Source organism: Taurulus bubalis (assembly GCF_910589615.1).
Source record: "Taurulus bubalis genome assembly, chromosome: 1".
NCBI classification, from domain to species: Eukaryota; Metazoa; Chordata; class Actinopteri; order Perciformes; family Cottidae; genus Taurulus; species Taurulus bubalis.
This window is the reverse complement of record NC_136589.1, coordinates 35625527-35639323: the sequence shown is the minus strand read 5'-3', so window position 1 is coordinate 35639323 and position 13797 is coordinate 35625527. Positions and strand designations below refer to the sequence as shown.

The 13797-nt window shown below is 38.5% G+C and overlaps 1 protein-coding gene across 1 annotated transcript; it reads right to left on the bottom strand.

The window, feature by feature from the left end:
• Nucleotides 1-734: 734 nt before the first annotated feature.
• Nucleotides 735-7307, bottom strand: opn7a (opsin 7, group member a; the record flags this gene model as incomplete). Its single annotated transcript, XM_079232917.1, has 5 exons — nt 735-1370; nt 2269-2603; nt 5644-5771; nt 6117-6279; nt 7220-7307. The coding sequence occupies 5 exons, from the start codon at nt 7305-7307 to the stop codon at nt 735-737; spliced, it is 1350 nt and encodes a 449-aa protein (XP_079089043.1).
• Nucleotides 7308-13797: the final 6490 nt, after the last annotated feature.

Below are 13797 nucleotides of genomic sequence, written 5' to 3'. Positions count from 1 at the left end.
AGTTTTCAGGGGCTTTAAAGTGGCGTGCACAGTTTAAACAAGATGCATCCAAGATATTGCACATTTTGCAAGTTGCTCGCCATCCCACTTGACCAAGTTTAGCCAAACTCAAGGTCAAATATAAGCGCTTCCTTAAGTTGAGGTAATACACACATAAAGTAATTCCAGACAGATGCTGCTGTCAGGAGTACTTCAACGGATGTTTTAGACAGTACAATTTGGTTTTGAATAGAAAATGAAGTGGCCTAGGGGATTGAATACCTTCAGTTGGTATCTAGATCTGAACTAGAGCTGAAAAACGGGCTCTTTTTGACAACTTAAAACTGCCAAACATATCCATCTTAAGCCACATAGCCCTGGCACAGTGATTTAGAAGCTAATTTGACTCAAACAGCAATACACTGCCAAGCCAACAATATCATTTCAAAGAAGCATTGAGTGTAAATATTACTAAGGCAACATAATACATTTGTTTATGGGTTGCAGACGAGGTTGAATGTTAAATACCCATCAAATTATAGTTGTCTGCATTTAACTTCAAAGCTATTCTGTCATATTAGTTAAATAAAAGTACAGAAGATAAATAAGTTACATTGCTTCTGCCAAAACACTTATGGTGCATCGCTGAACAAGATTTCCTGAAAATATTAATTAAGAAATGCCACACCTGAAAGAACACAACCTGCCAAATATGTCCAGAGATAATCTGTAAACATTTTGAATTGAGGGAAATATCAAGGCCAAGCCACTTTTGCATGCCCTGGAACCATCTCTAAATTAATTTGGAAGTTGTCTATTTCTGAAGTCCTTTTTGCACACATGATGGCCAGCAGGGAGTTCCTGTGGCACACGCTTTGAGTCTTCTGCTTATGTGTTTGGGAAACTGGAGTGTCTTGATCCTTAGATGAGTCCCTATTGGCAGCAAAGTTAGTGACGTTGCACGTTTGAGGTTGTCTGAATCGCTCGAAAGCACCATTACACTCCTCACAGCTGTGATCCTTTAATGCTGCCATAGGAGGTTGAGCACAGGAGTTGAATGAAGGGAATTGGTTGGCCTGTCTGTGGATTGAGGGAAGTCCGACCCTAGTCTCTGGCTTGAAGCAGCACTTCACGGGCCACTGGTAGCAGAGGCAGTCTTTCAGACAGGCGTTGCATAGAGTACCCATGTGCCTGCACATCACCCTGCGGACGTTCGGCCTCAGTATTAGGTAGATGATTGGGTTGTAGATGGTAGAGGACTTGGCAAACATGGCTGGCAAGGCAAAGGCCATAGGAGGGATGTTCTCAATGTGTCCAAAGGCAGCCCACATCGACACCACTGCATATGGACTCCATGCCGCAAAGAAACTGATGCAGACAGCAACACTCAGCTTGCAGGGAAAAGGGAAATTTATATAATTTCATAAATAAACAATGCACTGATTTTTGTGGTTTTCCTAGAACATTGTATTGAGAGTATAAATCTGGTGTTATTCTTTATTCATTTTTTGTCAAAAAGAATCCCATGGAAAGACCAAAAACACTAATGGTTTAGTGTGGTTCTCAATACTTTTCTTCCCTCTCACCCCCAAGCCCATGAGTTTCTAGATGTAAATCTTAAAAAATTGATCAAGAATACATACTATCATGTTCAAAAAAGCTTCCAGCATCTTGACTTTGTAGTTTTTAGCAAACTTTGGGCTAGCCAAAGAAGATTAAATAGTGCATTTGTTGGGGACTACTTTCAGTCGTGGATTGATTTGTGGTAGTTAGTGACTATAAGAAAAATATAGAATTTCACCATACTTATATTTTAAAATCACAAGATAAAATCTAAACAGTGACTGGCTGGTATTGCTGACTGAATGTGAGCCTTTAGCTTTACAACCTGAAAACCTTATTGACCCACATTATTCAGAGGCTATGAGTAGAAAGGCCTTTTTGTAAACCTTTTTTTCTCCTGAGAATCAGCTATTATTAAAGGCCTATAATGATAATGATAATAAGCATTTATCAGCAAAGGCATCAGTTGCTTCTCATCCATCACAGTACAACCAAAGCCAATTCCTGCTAATGAGAAGCTCCATCACTGGAGGATCTATTCAGGTCACGGACAATTTCCTCATGTTATGGAGAACTCCAGAGGGCTCTTGTCTCTCAGGAGGAGCTTTGATATTCTACCCCCTTCTGTTTCACAGAAAGTGTAAAAGCACTTAATAGTCTATTGGGCAAGTGATATCTTTGACATGGTTGACGTTATAGTGTGTGTTAATCAGACTTTCCTCTTACCTTCACAATAATTGTCTCGATGCTGCTCATGTGCGTCTGCCTCGACACGTGCCGCTCAATATTCTTGCGGGATGCATGCACTGTGACCAGAATGCTTGTGTAAGATGCAACTATAGCACAGCATGGAAGGATATAGCACAAGATGAACAGTGCCACAGTGTAGGAGCGTGCCGTAGAGTGCTGGTTGGATAGACGCCAGTCAATGCAACAGGCGGTGCCATAAGGCTCTGGTCCGTATTTCCCCCAGTGGGCAAGCGGGGAGCAGGCAAACAACAGGGCGTAGACCCAAGCACTGGCAATGAGCAGACGGCCGTGGACACAGTTAAACCTGTTCCCTATGAAAACAAATGTTTTTTTATTATCCATGTAGTTAAAAGATTCTGGCAAAACTGTTTTTGGATTTGCCCCAGAACATTATGTCACAACAATTCAATACACAAGTAAAATATCTGCAAAAATGATCATGTTTTCCCAGTTTGTCTTCTATAACATTTTACATTGATTATATGATTCCAAATCTTGCTTGTCACATTTTTTTTAACTTATGTTTTGAATGTTTGATGGAAATCTATAATTTTACCTAACCCTAACCAATTTGAGATATTGACCAATGAAGTTGATAGTTCTTCTGCTGTTTGCTTCTTGTTTTTAGCATGTAGATATATGACCGTATCAGTAACATACGGCTGACAAGTGACAGCAGGCGGAAAAACCTCAGGTTGGTCCTTTAGAGACAAACTAAGTAACAGTGGACCCAATGCTGAATCTTGAGGTACACCAGCATAACAATCAACTAATTGAGAGGGAAGCTATTTGCAGTTTCAGTGAGATTATGTTGTTGTTTATTTTCATCACAAATCATTTGTGGTGTTCCCCTCATTTGTGTGGACACAAAGTGATAGTTGAGTGAATATGTTTAAAATTGAGAGCTTCAGGAATAAGTTAAAATCCTGCATACTTTCTCAACTCGGGTCAGTTGTCGCGTGAAGTTGGCATGTTTGGCAGGTATAATGGGCACCAGAGATTTCAACTGTGGCCCGGGCAAGTTCCAGCCAGAGGAAAGCAGACCTGGTGTAGTTTTGGTCCGAGCTTTGTTTCTGCAGCTAAAATCCCTTTTTTTCATGTTGACAGGCAGCTTGGCAGTTGTATTCATTTGGCTTGAGCGCTATAGGAACATAGGGTAATTATCTGAATTGATCATTAAATTTACATTTAGTTGACCCACATTTCAAAGGAAAATCTACAATGATTGATTAAGTGACTTAAAGATGACGTTTTGATTATACAAAGTGCTTAATTGAGAGTTCTGTATAGAAAACCTTTTCGGGACCTTTCATGCCGTCAAAAGGAAGGCTAAAAACTAAAACAAACAAATAAAGTATGTATGTATGTATGTGCGTAAGCGTGTATGCATGTACGTGGGTTACAATTGGGTTTCAGGCTAAAAAAGACAAAAATATGGATATTAATAGAATGAGTCAAGTTTGTAAAAACATAGTGAAGGATGGCCAGATGGGGTGGTGTTCTGTTGTATTGTAAATGATGAAGGGGGTTAGATTTTCCATTGAAATGTATTCGATCATTAGGTTTTTCCAGTGTGTGATGTGTATGTTATTCCTCAATTTCCAGTTCATGAGGATAGTTTTCTTGGCGATAGTTAAGGCCACGAGGAGTAATTGGCGGTTTGTTTTGCTGAGGTTTATTGTAGAAATTGTCTCTGAGTAAGCACAGTGAAGGGGATAATGGGATGAGGCAGCCCAGGAAGACAGACAGTGATTCAGTTATTTTTCTCCAAAAATGTTGAACTGGTGCGCAGTGCCAGGTGGCGTGAACGTAGCTATTCAGACTATATTGAGTGCAATGTGAACAGATGTCTGATGTGAATCCCATTTTAAACATGTTTTGCCCAGTATAGTGAATTCTGTGAAGTATTTTATATTGTATTAGTTGTAAATTTGCATTTTTGGTCATGAAGTAAATGCTTTTGCAGATTTGGGTCCAGAAGTCAGCATCAGGAGTGATGGATAAATCTAATTCCCATTTTCTTGACGGTATGTTTAATGTTTGGTCAGACTGTGATATTATCCTACATATTTTTTAGATTATTTTTTTTAAGGAGGTGATATTCACTAATAGTGAAGTTATGGGAGGTAATTCTAGATTAGTGGCCTTAATGTTAAATTTGGATTGAATGGATGATTTGAGTTGCAGATATTCCAGAAAGTGATTGTTCCCGATGCCATACTTCTGAACCAAATGGGAGAATGAAATCAGGGTATTGGTATTGAAGATGTGTTTCAAATGAGTGATGCCTTTAGCGGACCATGTGTGGAGATATAGAGGTTTATTGTGGCTTAGAAGGTCATGTTCCATATAGGAGTGAAATTTGAAGGTGCAAAGGTGATGTTTGTGATGTTTGTGATTTCCACCAGGCTGTCAGAGTCTCTGATACTGTTAGTGTTTTGAAGCAAGGATGGCGTTTGATTGATTGGCTGAGAAATGGGAGGTCTGAAATCTGAATGTCCTTACAAAATGTCTGTTCTATATCTAACCATGTGTAATCTGATTGGTTGGGGTGAATCCATTTAAGAATATATTGAAGTTGGTTTGCTAGTAGTGAAAAAAATGAGGGGCTTCAAGTCCTCCTTGTGTTTTTGTTTTTTGTAGAGTTGCCAGTTTAATTCAATTCTACTGTTTTATTTTTCCAGTAGAATTACGTGATGATTGAGTCAAGAGATTTAAACCAGGAATGGGTGGGTTGAGATGGTATCGTTGTGAATAGGTCATTTATTTTAGGAAGTATTGTCATTTTAACTGTAGCTATTCTGCCCATAAGTGATAGTGGTAAATTCATCCAGCGGAGGAGCTCGTCAGTTATTGTTTTAAGTAGTGGAGTGAAGTTGAGTGTGAACAGCTCTATGTATTATATGTATTATATTATATGTATATTATATGTATATATGTATTCCTAAATAAGTGATGACACCGGTGCAAAAAGGGACAGGTGGTGTATGGGCTGCCCCATCCCAACTGTTACTCTGTAATGGAAGAATGGATGATTTGTTCCAGTTGATAGAGTAGTCAGAGATTTTAGAGAATGATTCAATTATTTTGATAGTTTCCTGTAATGAGGAGTAGGGGTTTTGGAGGAAGAGCAATATAGCATCTGCATAGAGGCTAATCTTGTGATGGGTGTTAAGTGTTTGAATTCCTTTTATATAGGTGTTCTGACGAATGGCTGCAGCTAACGGTTCATGGGGAGGATTATAATTGAGTTTCTTTTGACAGATAAATCAACGATCAGCCACTATGATGGCTATGATGGTTAATCCTGTGCCATTTTATTGGACAAAAATATCTGATTTGAAGACTTACCATAGAGCGGGTAACATACTTTCACAAAGCACACCATGCTTAGCAGGGTTTGAGTGGTTAGACTGCAGATGCCAAACAATATGCCGCAAAAAGCGTACACGGAGCACACTGTTTTCCCATACAGCCACCTGCGTTGGAGGTTATGTGAGACAGAGAACAAAGCGAAGACAGAAAAGAAAGATCAATGGAGGAGAGGGTGAAAGGGAAAAGAGGAGTATAACATGCGCATGACACTCCATATCTGTGGCCTCACAGGAAATCATATTGCTAACCAACCATACAGTTGAATGAACCATGAAATATGAAAGGGCGTCTGATTTAAAAGCATAACTCACAGTATAAACAGTCTTTCCTACAGCGCATGTGTTTCCCATGAACGTATATCCCATTCTCCAGTGGTGAGAACGAGCGCGTTGTCTCTGTTCCTTTGCTTTGATCCCTGTTCATGCTACAGTAGGTGCCATTTGTAATACCTGTGATAGAAGCTTGAGGTTATCGCCATGGGGTAGAGGGACAGAGTCAGGCCCAAGTCGCTAGCGGCTAGGTTGATGATGAAGTACTCAGCTGGTTTCAGGCGGTGCTTTTTCTGGTAGGAGACGTACAGCAGGGTGCTGTTGCCAAACAGTGAACATACTCCTGCAGAACAGACCAAATGTTGAGAGGGCTGTTTTTCACCCAAAGCAATTGGGGTATTTTACCTATAACAAATAGGCTATGTAAAGAGTCCCTATAAGGCGTCTTCACAATTACATTTTTTTTAATGATCACCACAAAACACTGAACACTCACTTTGGCATATAACTCGACAATATTTATTTAAAGCCATGTGAGCAGTTTGAACTAGTTCCTCTAAGCAAAACACATCATGAATTAATTGTAAAATGACCATCCTTAAATGTATATTGTCAGTAAACAGTGCCTTTCACAAAATTAGTTTCATATTTAGTCTTTTTGGTTTCCTTCTAACAGCGTGCATCCTATATGATCATCATGCATGTAGGAGGGTTCTCCAACGCTGTCAAGATCAAAGACTGAGATGTGTTTTTTTTAGTACACGGCCCAGCCACCGAATTCATTATCAGAGGCAGTTTACGTTGTCGTATCGGAAGCACAGATATAAATGAATTAAAAGAAAATCTGCTTCACTGGCTGCCTTGCTGGGTCTGTACATTGATGTGTGCATGTCTCTGGGAGCAAGTGAAGAATTTACACATAAATAGAGTAAAGATGGAAGAGATACATATACATAGGTATTATGTCTAGGTGGAAGTGGAATGCGTATCACTTTGTAACACAGTCAAAGATACAGAAAATACACATGCTTTAAAGGCTCACTGTGTGCAGGCTTGCTTCATCCTGTTACTCATTTCAGCTTGAGCAGAACAAGTAGAAAACTCATTGACAGCGTTATCAGTGTTATTAACTCGTTATTGTCTATTATAGCATTACAAAAAAGGCAATATGGTTTTGAATTAATGTAGACTTTTGTGACTGCAAATTTTACCCTGATGACGAATATCAAAGAACCAGAACTTGTCTATATAATCATAAAACATTTCCATGACACTTTACTCACCAAAGACAGAGTAGACCACAGCCACGGTTATATCCAGTGGCACAGGTATGTTGGAGTGGAAGGCAATGTCTTCATCTGACGGCCCCATCTGGAAACTGGTGAGGTTTTCAAGAGCAATGTTGTTGTTGTTGTTGTTGTTGTTGTTAATAGCTTTTAATTTGCGTGCTTAAAGTTGTTACAAATAGGGTTTGTACAAATGTGGGTGTACGAAATAGGGTAAAAATTTGGTTTGCGACTGTATTAACTTTTACAATACCTTTGACTAAATATGGTTGCCTATATTTAAAGAAAGAGGACCAATGCATTAACTTGCCTTTTAAGATACACGTGTGATCACATCAAGTGTTTCCATGGCGACTGGCGGACAGATCAATGGATGAAATGAGGGTCAATGAACAAGTGATTTAATAATATGTAACAGGGAAGTGCACATCAAACACGTCCTAATGTGCTATTCCTGTGTCAGTCCCATTATTGGATTTGTAGTAACCTAAATTCCAGCAGTATTTCAAATTCTGCATCAGCGAAACATGCTTCATTCATTCAAACAGACTTTAGCAGTAAACCACCAGGGAAGAGTTTTATATCGATGCATCTCTGTGGATGAACGCTGTCTCTCTCCTCTCCTTTCTGACTCTGTCCATCTGTTGCTGCTTCTTCTGGAATAACCATCAGCAACTGCTGACAGTGACAATGACAATTGGGCATTGCCTTGGTAGACGAACTCTGTAATAATGTTAAAGCACGAAGTGAAACAGTGATAGACTGCTCTGTAGCCGCTACTTTATCCTTCTGTCCCTCTCTGGTGAGCTTACAGGCTGCTTGTCACAGAGGAAACCATTCATGAGAAACAGAAGTGGCACTAAAACAGTGGAGCTGGGATTCAGTGAAAAATAAACAGAGCTTAAAAAAGAAAAAAATCCACGCCGTTTTCAGTCGTGTAGGCTACTTACTCTTAGTTTGAATAATACAAAAATCAAAAAGAAACTGAATTGCAAAACTCATCACTGTTACGCATGCGCAATTGGCTCCAAGGAGACGCTAACACGTTTAAGACGATGATGGAGGGAACTGTACAGAAAGAATGAAGTCTTGAAAGTTGAAGTCTTTTAGGTTTAAATAATGACAAATACAATTGCCTTACCTTTGCAAATCAGGGATGAATTACCTAAATCCTCCTCCTCTAATGCTGCGTTTGTTCCAATTAAGTTCCCACTGAGTTAAAACATCACTTTTTAACCTTCTCCCCGTGGCTGGTTGCGCAGGATGAAGTAGTCCCCGAGGTGTTCTCTCTCCTCTCAGCAGCAGTTGGAGTGCAGCGCGTCCACGGAGAAGAAGAAGCTTGACGCTAAGTGACGGAGAGCTTCAGATCCAAGCTGCTCTCCACTCACACCCGACATAACACACTCTGTGTGACTGTTCCCGTTTCATTTGAATTATACATTTGGAACTATGCTGTATATTTCTTATACGGCTAAATAATCATTTATAATGTATAGTGATAATCAATCATTGTATTCATTCCCAATGCAATGTCCTTAAATGTGTGACTGTCCATATATCTGTGCACTACATTGCACATAACAAATATTCAAACCCAAGACTCCATGTATACGTTGTTTTGTTGTTGCTGTCATTTTCTGCACTTAATAGTTCAGCATGAACAACTTTAACATGCAATCTTTGGAGACCTTGTTTTGCCTCTTTGCTGGAATTTAAATGTTGTATTTTTATTTGAGTTCAAGTGGTCCAGGGGTTGAATTGGTTAAATGTGTTTCAGCAGTGTGGTGCTTTATGGTATACGTGTCAATTTCAGCTCTGCAAACATCCCTTTTGGATATGATTCACCCATTGTGTCAGCAACAGTGTGTGGCTTTTAATTACAACTTGATATTGCACATGCTTCACAAAGTGAAAATCATAGCGAGTCAGAGGACACTTGAAAATTAATTTTGAATTAGTCTCAGAAAATCCCATAAGGGAAACAATCCAGTTTGTCACGCCTTGAAAGCAGGGATGAATTATCTTCAAAAGAGTTGAAAGTATTGCATGCCATTTGTTCTCCTTCTTTCTTTCAGGTGAATTCACACACACACACACACACACACACACACACACACACACACACACACACACACACACACACGTGTATTATACACACATGATGATAGTCTGAAAATAAATAAATAATCGTATCATTTTTCTTTTGATACAACATTTAAACGGGTCCCACAGACCCGAACGCCCACAAGGTTTAAAAAAAACTGCATTCTCAATCACGTTAACGTTCAGGCAACAAAGCTGCTTGGTTAGGTTTAGTAAACGATCATGTTTTGAGTTAAAATAAGATAAGATAAATTAAGATAATCCTTTATTAATACTGCAGTGGGGAAATTGCACTAAGTGCTTTACTTGTGGTTTTACACACAAACTCTGGTCTCACTGTGTGAGAGTCCTGAGATCGACCCGGTCACCTTGTTCTCGTCCCTATGCAGAGTTACGATGGAATTTGATTACAAACAGATTTGTCACACGGCTGCTGATTACTTTAGCACCAAACAACCAGGCGCAGCTGAGGCTGATATGAATGTTTTGTATCTGGTCATGAACCAAATTGTTTGACAAACGGAAATCTTGGACCATTAAATGATGGCACTATTTGAGGAGTCAAGGGGTGAAAGTTATTCCAGCCCAATGCATGATAGGACATAGTGTCTGAAGTAATAAATGACTATGCAGTACAACTCTGCTGGAACCTCCATTTCATGAAGACTTTATATATAATGAAACGCAGTATTGATGGTAAAATGTCTCCACGCTATGCCAGTTTTAATCAACTGGAAAATATGAATATGGGGTTGATGTACACATACATGCCTCCTCTGCTCATGAGCCGTGAGCCTGTTTTTAATGTGGAAGAGTTGAAGTCGTGCTGGGCTGGAACGGCTCACAGCAGGACTGATCTGCCAGAGATCATCTGGTATTACTGAACATGAATTCACTGCCTGTAAATACTGAGGATGTTCATAAGATCACATTTTGTATTTGTTCTTCTGTGAGGAACATTTGAAACGGTGGAGCAGAGGAGGAGCCTACCAACGTATTATAGAGCCGTCAATATGATCTTAAAGCATCTCTACTACTTTCTGCTTTTTGTTTTGACTCAACTGTGCTAAGAATAGCTTTGTCTTTTTTCGCATTTCCTCAAATATTGTCACGTTTGAACCGTGGTCATCAGTTTAGAATGGTCCATAATTCACTGTGACATTGGTTAATTTTAAAAGCTTTGGTCTCGAAGTAGTGTAGCAGAATTGCCCAAAGTATTTGCACTAAAATATTTACATCTTTGCACCCCATGTGGTGTGAAATGCCTGTGATTTGCAATTAATATTGGAAAGCGACCTATGGCAAAGCAGTGAATCACTTTCTATTAAACCCTCCAGTTAGATGTCATATGCATGCTTTGCAGTATAGAACCAGAAGGTACAACTCAATTTAAAATTCATCATACTCAAATGTTCCAACGCTTGAAGCTAAAGGTGAGGTTCGTACAGAGATTGTCTCCTACAGAGACCACATTTTCCAATTATTGTATATACATCAAAATAAAATGGCTTATATGAACCTGAGCTATACCTTGACCAAATACAGTAATAACTCGTAATACTAATGCAGGCTGTGCACGAGGACTCCATCGCAGCACGTGTACAAGGTTTTTATTCTTACAATTATTTTTCAGGTAGTGCACATACTTGAATAAAATCCTCTTGTCACAGTCACAGAAAAATCTGTCCAGAGCCTGAACTCCATCAGTTCTGCCCCATTTGTTTCTTCTATACAAAGACCGAGTAATATAAAGCAGAGGCCAAGAAATATCAATAAGTAATCACAAAAACCTAAAAAATGACACAACCATACCACCCAAAGTTCACATGAATGTGGCAGCTGTGTTTGTTTTATTCCTCCTGCTTTGTCCTATTTCAACTTTAATCAAGGGCACGCGGTTTATCGACAAAAGCTTTCATCCTTCACTTATTACTTAAACAGTAACGATGGTTCACCAATCCCTATTATATTTTTGATGAGCATAAACTGACATAATCCTGTGTCTTGAATGCCCATACATAATATGGAACAGATAAGAGACAATGTCTCCAGAGAAATGTTTTGTAGTTCCTTTTCATTTTAATTAAATTAAATGTGTGGATTGTCTGTTCACGTTTAGGTTAAGGGAGCCACCATGATCCGGATTAGAGGTCTGTTTCTATCTCACCATCTGCAAGAGAGTAATAATAAAACAAATAGAACAGGACATTGTCAAAATTAGCATATGAATTCAAAGATCCTATGATTCAAATCGATACATTTTTTAGTCATAAATAATGTTATATAATAGTCATAAGTAAAAGACTATATCATAAGAAATGGCATATTTAAGTTTGTAAAAGAAAAACAGTTGTAAAATAAAAGTCAAATTAATGTGTCATAAAAATTTCAAATATAAGTCACAGTATAGTATGCCATAAAACATGTCATAACAGTTTATAATGCAGTGTGAAAAAAAAGAATGTCATAAAAAGTCAAAGTGTAGTATGCTGTGAAAATGTCATATATAAAGCATAGTATATAGTATGTTATAAAATGTTATTTAAAAAAGTCTTAGTATAATATGTCATCAAAAACGTAATACAAAGTCATAGTGTCTTTTAAATGTCATAAAAGAGTCAAAATATAGTATTAAAGTCGTAAAAAAATGTTAAAGGGGGCGGGGGGCAAACTATTCATTAGTTCATTAGATGGTTAAGAAAACAAAACGGTTCTTATTTTCAATAAAGAAAACATTATATCCATTTTCTGCCAGTAGATCCCCGAACATATTGAACTCTGCTCTTTAAGACATCAATCAAAACACTGCTAGTACACCACATGACGCTCCGCAGCAAACGTTAACAAGGTTTTATGGATTAAGTGTGCAATTAGAAGTCTTTTAGCAAAGCTGCAAAAATACACTAGCAACTATCTTGAATGGATCCACTACAGTATGTCAGGACAGTCCGGTCTCATTCAATACAACATCAGACACTCAGAGTGTGGTGATGTAGTATGAAGTCCGAAAAAGAAATATCGGATGGATGAGACAAACAAGCACCAAGGAGATCATTGTTCATGTCTTTATGTTCACAACGTTTCACACCCACCTTAGTAAAACTAGTTATTTAAAACCCAAAACACAATAAGTAACTGAAAAGTGAAAGTCTCTTAAAAACTATTTCATAATATACATGTCAAAGCTGCCATTTCCAAAATGGCCGTGAAGCACTGAGATAGTCCGAGGTAATGTTTATCTATGGCAGGGGTCGTAGCCCGTCTGTTGCGGCTCCCTGAGGCTTTGACAAAAAAAAAAGAAAGACAATTTTTTTTTTTTTTTTTGCCCAGTGGAAAAACTTTTGAAGGGAAGTCCTCTTATCTTGGAGTTTTAGGTGATATTGGGTCACTGAAAATAAAAATAAATGTTTAAATATTTCTTTCACTAAAATGTGCGTCACGTCGCTGCCAAGCCTCCGCCCCTGCAGCTGCTACTCGTGATTCAGAGCCCCGCCCTCGCGTGCAGATGAGTGCAGAAGAGCGATTCCTCAACTGCTGCAGCAAACTGAGTAAAGTAGATATACTTTCAGGAAGTGGATCACGTCTCCAAACTCCACTACTGCTGCTGGTTCTGTGTCAGCTCATGAGACACTGAGGCGGCCGTTAGTAAAAACGGATCCGTCCTCCGTTTGCGGTGCTCTAGTGAGGAGGACGCTCAGTGGAAACGTAGCAAAAGATATGCGTTTAAAATGTAAAACTCACTAAAGAGGACAGGTACCAAACCTGCTACCTTGCAGTTACAGGGCAAACACTCTACCACATGAGCCACAAATATAGATAGACCTGATGGTCTGTATAGTTGTGTTTTTAATTAACCTTAATGGAGCCGACACATGACTATTTTTTGTTTGATAGTTATAAACAGGTAAAATAGCAATACAATGTAAAAAAAAAGTCTTTATTCTTGTTCTATAATTTCATAAATACGACAAACTATAGTTTTTTTGTATATATAATATGACTATATATAAAACTTCAGAAGCTGTGATATCAAATATTTTTTGTGGCTCCAGACAATTTTTTTTTGGTGGAAAGAGGTTAAAATGGCTCTTTGGATGCGAAAGGTTGCTGACCCCTAATCTATGACAAACTAAACATTGACTTGTGAGGAACTGCCAAAGAACATCAAGATTCTGCACTTCCTTTTATCAAATGTAAAATTACACAGAAAAAATAACTGTCTTAAGAAAATGTATTGATTTGTTTTTGGCTCAATATAAGAAGTAGATTTTACGTCTTGTTTTTCATCCTTGTATAAGTATGCACACTATAAGAAAAAGGTACCTAAAACCAAAGCATAACAATTTGAGAACGCTACCAAACTCCTTCAAATGTGTTTGTCTAAGGAGCCACTGCAGCTTATCTACAAATGCATAAAGATGTGTTCACAGATAGAGAGGGAAATTTAGGTTGCTGTATAACTCAGACCCTTT